The sequence below is a fragment of the Rhea americana genome, unplaced genomic scaffold, assembly GCF_003343005.1.
Source record: "Rhea americana isolate MKP2758 unplaced genomic scaffold, rheAme1 scaffold_109, whole genome shotgun sequence".
Taxonomy (NCBI): domain Eukaryota; kingdom Metazoa; phylum Chordata; class Aves; order Rheiformes; family Rheidae; genus Rhea; species Rhea americana.
This window is the reverse complement of record NW_028185139.1, coordinates 463,867-468,566: the sequence shown is the minus strand read 5'-3', so window position 1 is coordinate 468,566 and position 4,700 is coordinate 463,867. Positions and strand designations below refer to the sequence as shown.

Genomic DNA, 4,700 nt, shown 5'->3' with positions numbered 1-4,700 from the left:
GGGCGGGAATTAACGGGGGAAACCAGCGGCTGAGGCGGGGCCCGGCCCGGCAGGGCTCCCCTGGGCTCCCCCGGGCTCCCCCGGCTGCGCTCGGGCGCCAGGGCCTCGGCGCCAGCAGCGCAGTGGAAGCGCCATTAGAAAGCGACGCCCGCGTTTGTCTTTCCCCACAGACGCGGCGGTTTTCAAAGTGTCTTTTGTCTTCCCCAACAAGGACACGTACGGTAAGGAGGGCGAAAGGCCGCTCGCCTGCTGCCTGCCCCTGCGCAGCCCGCCCAGAAGCGACTTCGAGGCGAAGCGGCGCTGACCGCCTCCGCTCCTCGGTCTCTGCTGTTTCTTGCCCTTTCGTAGAGGGGGAGTGCACCAGGACCGCCGAGGGCGTCCTCAAGAGGAACGGCTTCGGGGTGCACACCAGCCCCGGCGGGGTTACCTATGCTGGCAACTGGGAAAACGACAAGGTGATTTTATCCCGCTGCAAACGCCCTCGGCTCCGGGAGCAGAGCCCGCTGTGCTGTACGTGCCTGGAGCACCCCATGGGAGGAAGGGCGAGCCCTTACCAGAGGAGAGAAGGCACAGATCAACGCTACGGGCACGTCTTCCGCCTGGACGGGGTGTTGCAGCGAGCCCGAAGGCTGCAGGCGTTTGGGGTCTTGGGATGTCCTGCAGCCTCCAAAGGCTYCCGGGAGATATGGCAGTGCCTGCAGGCGGGCAGACCCCAGCGAAGCCCCCAGGCAGCGCGGAGGCGGTGGTGCCCAGCGTGGCACACCAGCGCTGCTGGGGTGGGCTGCAGCGTGCGCAGTGCATTTGGCAGGGCCTCACTGCATACGTGTACACACCGCACACGCGCCTCTCAGAAAGCAGCAGGGGAGCTCTGGTCATTAAGGGATACGCCGTTGTTTGGTAGCCCATGGTTATTAGGTTCTCCAGGAATTAGCAGGTACAGGAAACTTTGTTGATGTTGCAGAGGACATAGCCCTGAAATGAGACAAATAAAGGTTTGAAATTAGGAAACAGTTTCCAATGGCTAGACAGATGTAGTCTGTCCTTTTTTTTTTCTTTTCTTTCCCCAGTCATTTACAAAAATATTTGTGTAGTAATACGAGTTAAGATATTATGGTACAAATGATTTGTAAAGGATCTAAATCCTGAGGAATGGCTTAGTGGCCTAGGGTGAACAAATGAAAGACTTACTCTCCCTTGATCCACAGAAGGAAATTCTGGAAAATTTAATTAACCCCTCAGGCTGTCAGATGAGTTCTTTGCAGGGCTGGAGAGAGCAGTTCCCTGGCTGCATAGATTTTGAAGAGCCTGCGAAATTCCATTCAGAGGAAGGGTTTACTGGACACTGAGGTTGGCCAAAAACTTCTAAGCTCCATCTGAAGTCATTGTAGAAACAAGAACTAAGCTTGAAAGAATAGTCACTGTCCTCTCCATTTATCTGAGTATGCTAGCAGCCTCAGGTTTCAGTTATCTGAAAGAATATTGTAATGAAAGGAAGTAATGCTGCAAACATAAATAATAACCCTTTTCTTTATCCTCCGTCTCTCATTAAATGCAGATGAATGGTACAGGAAGGCTTGAACATCCTTCTGGGGCAGTTTATGAAGGCGAGTTCAAAGACAACATGTTTCATGGAGTAGGAACTTACACATTTCCAAATGGAGCAAAGTACATTGGACCATTCAATGAAAACAAGTAGGTTTAAAGTTGAAGAGTCACATAGTTTCTTCCATTAGTTTCAAATTGTAAGGTTTAAAGTCCAATTAAAATTGACCCAGCATGGGAGTAGATTTCTTTTGGTACCAGGAAATTTGTACTGGTCTCTGAATACAGTGATCCCAGTTGTATGTTTTTCATGAGATCAGTCAAAAGTCCAGGATTTTTTCCCAGCTGGAACTTTTCAAGATAGTTACCTCATCCACCCACCTTTTATTTTGTTACCAAGTCTCTGGGCTTGCACACAGTTCAGAGGAACAGAACAGTTCAGATCCATTTCAGAGTTACTGTTTCAAGCTGTCTGCCTACAGATTCATAACGAAATAGAGTGCTGATTTGCGCTGACAGCTGCTTGTGAAGTATTTTGTTTACTTACTTTTGAGATAAAGTACAAATTCCAGAGAGATGGGAAAATTTGGAGGTTTATTTTTATTACGCAGAATAAAAAAGTTTTAGGGCTGCTCATGTAAAGCAGTTCATTTGTGTTAAATAAGTGTGTTCATTTCTGCTGAATAAGTTAATTTCTGTTGAATAAGTGTGTGTGTTTTGAATTGCTAAGATACCTCCTCCTCCTAAAACAAAAAGCTGATACCCACATTATAATCCACAAGGCAGATCTAATGAGAAAATTTACTGTAAAAAATGACATCAAGGTGTTCATCTTTATTCTCATTAAATGACTTGTCAAACCTGCTAGGTTTAATTTAGGTTTAATTTTTCTAAGTACCTCCCTTGTCCCACATCTGAAATAAATCTAAAAGGTGTATGTGTTGGTGGTAGCTAGTCTTTCATCAGAAAGCAGCCCTGTCTTGCCCTGCTGAATAGTCCTTAGCAGTACTAGCAGCATGACCAATGCTGTTTTTAAATGACCAGGCACCAAATTCAATACATGTTAGTAGAATGTAGTTGGAGACAAAATAGAAACCTGTATAATCTCAAACTACTGTTTGAGGAAAAAGACATTTATTTCAATGCTTCAGAACAGATCTAGTTCAATTTAATTATGCCACTATTACAGTGGCATGTTAAAATCTGCTAAAGAGCTTCTGGCTTTGTTGTCATATTGAATGAATGCCATCTGACTTTGCGTGAGGACTAGAACTACAAATAACTGTCACTTTGGTGAGGGTATTCATCAAGAGATCACATATCTGGTATTACAGGCATTTTCTCTCAAGAATGTTAGGGTGATGTTTCTGTTCTCATGGGGAGAAAAACAGCCCAACACAGGAGTGCCAACACAGTGCTTGTCCTAGTGTCTGATCCATAGAGCAAAACAGCTGGTACTGATTCAGATTTGTGATCTAAATTAAAATGCTGATGTAGGCACACCCTGCTGTGCATCAGAGACCCATCTTTACCTACAATACCATTTTCCCCAGGGAATTAAAACTTTTTCTTGTTTGACATTGATTTGTAATTGTTAATACATGCTGCACTCTGACATCCTAATGCAGCCTGTTTAGCCAAGTTTCAGGTCTGCTAGTTTCCACCTACTCGCCCAAGATAGGTGTCAGTTCACCAGATCACTACAGTTTTTATGGAGAATGATAGAGGCAGCACCATGGCAACTAGCTGTGACTGCTAGGTGGCTTTATTTTTTAAGGGAAACAAATCTCCAGTGATTGGTTTTAAAGGTTATTTTTTCCTCATTTGCAAGGGATATTGGTATATAGACATTTCTTCTTTGTAGCAGTTTTCAGGTATTATTATGAGCTTGATCACAGCTTTCACAGATCAGCAGAGATTCATGCCTTATGAGAAGTGAAATCACATAGCAGTTACATTTTTTTCCCACCGGAGGCTGTAAATCCCTGCACTTTGTCATAACAACACTTAGTGATGGGGCAGGTGATTTTTTTTCAGCAATAATATCACACAGTAAATGGCTGCATACAAGTATAGGCTGTTAGGCTGCCCCTAATGAAAGTCAGGATAACCTTCACAACACGATCCTTGGTGAGCTCAAATCGTGACCAGGTGTACAACACTATTCCTGCACAGGCTACCTGCTGGGAGAATGTTGGTATAAATACACTTCTGCAAAGGAAGGAATGTGTAACTTGGCTGTCTAACCTGTGTGCTTTGTAAATCAAAACTTTTATAGGCTGCCATGTGGGAAGAAAGGTAAGGCAGGTACTTTAGTCTAGATGGGGAAGTTTCCGGTTCCTGGTAATTTTTGTATCGAGCTTGTGCACACATCACCATGCTAGCACAAACAGACTGCATTCTTCATTAACTGGAGACTGGATTTATGCTGTTACAGGCTGGAAGGTGAAGGAGAATTTATAGACGAAAAAGGAGTGGAGTGGAGTGGCACATTTCATCACACAGCAGCAGTGGGACTGAAGCAGAAGCTGAAAATGTAGCTATTTGGCACTGCCAGTAGCATTGATTTAAGGCAGCTCTTTGATTGCACTCTGGGCTCAAACAGCTGTGACCAGATTTCAACAGGCATTCATTTCTTCATTTATTTATTAAAAATAAACTATATTTATTATATATAATATTATTAAAAATAAACTTGCACTAGAATAAACAGTTATATTTCTTTTCAGTTTCATCAGCTGAAGTTTTCTAAGTGAAAACCTCTAAGAAATGGGCATGAATAGAGTGAATTTGTAAGTGGAGAGAGAAGTTAATGACTAGAATTCTTTTTTTTTTTTTCTTTTTTTTTAATTTGTCCAAGGAATTTCTTTCTCCCTGGTCAACTTGTATAACTTTCCCAGAAAAACAAACCTCTCTGCCCACAGAAGCCTTTGCAAACAGTGCTCATGATCATATTTACAGCAAGGCAGGCTTGGCCTAGTGGTGTCAGCACAGAGAGCAGGCGCAGCTATAGCACTGTAATTACTCTTCCCTGGGCAAGCCCATAAACCCCTGTTTGCAGCAACAGACTACTCAAAGATTTACCTTTGTCATGCACCAAAGCTACTTTTCTGTGGGAGGGAAACAGATGGCAGAGCACACATGGGCAGCTCATCACT

At 44.1% G+C, this 4,700-nt stretch overlaps 1 protein-coding gene across 1 annotated transcript; it reads left to right on the top strand.

The window, feature by feature from the left end:
* Positions 1-16: 16 nt before the first annotated feature.
* MORN2 (MORN repeat containing 2) lies at positions 17-4,241 on the top strand (the record flags this gene model as incomplete). The annotated part of the gene is made up of 4 exons (XM_085311108.1): positions 17-221; positions 349-455; positions 1,556-1,692; positions 3,980-4,241. Coding segments are annotated over 4 exons (552 nt in total), but the record flags the coding sequence as incomplete, so codon positions are not given.
* Between the last annotated feature and the right edge of the window lie 459 nt (positions 4,242-4,700).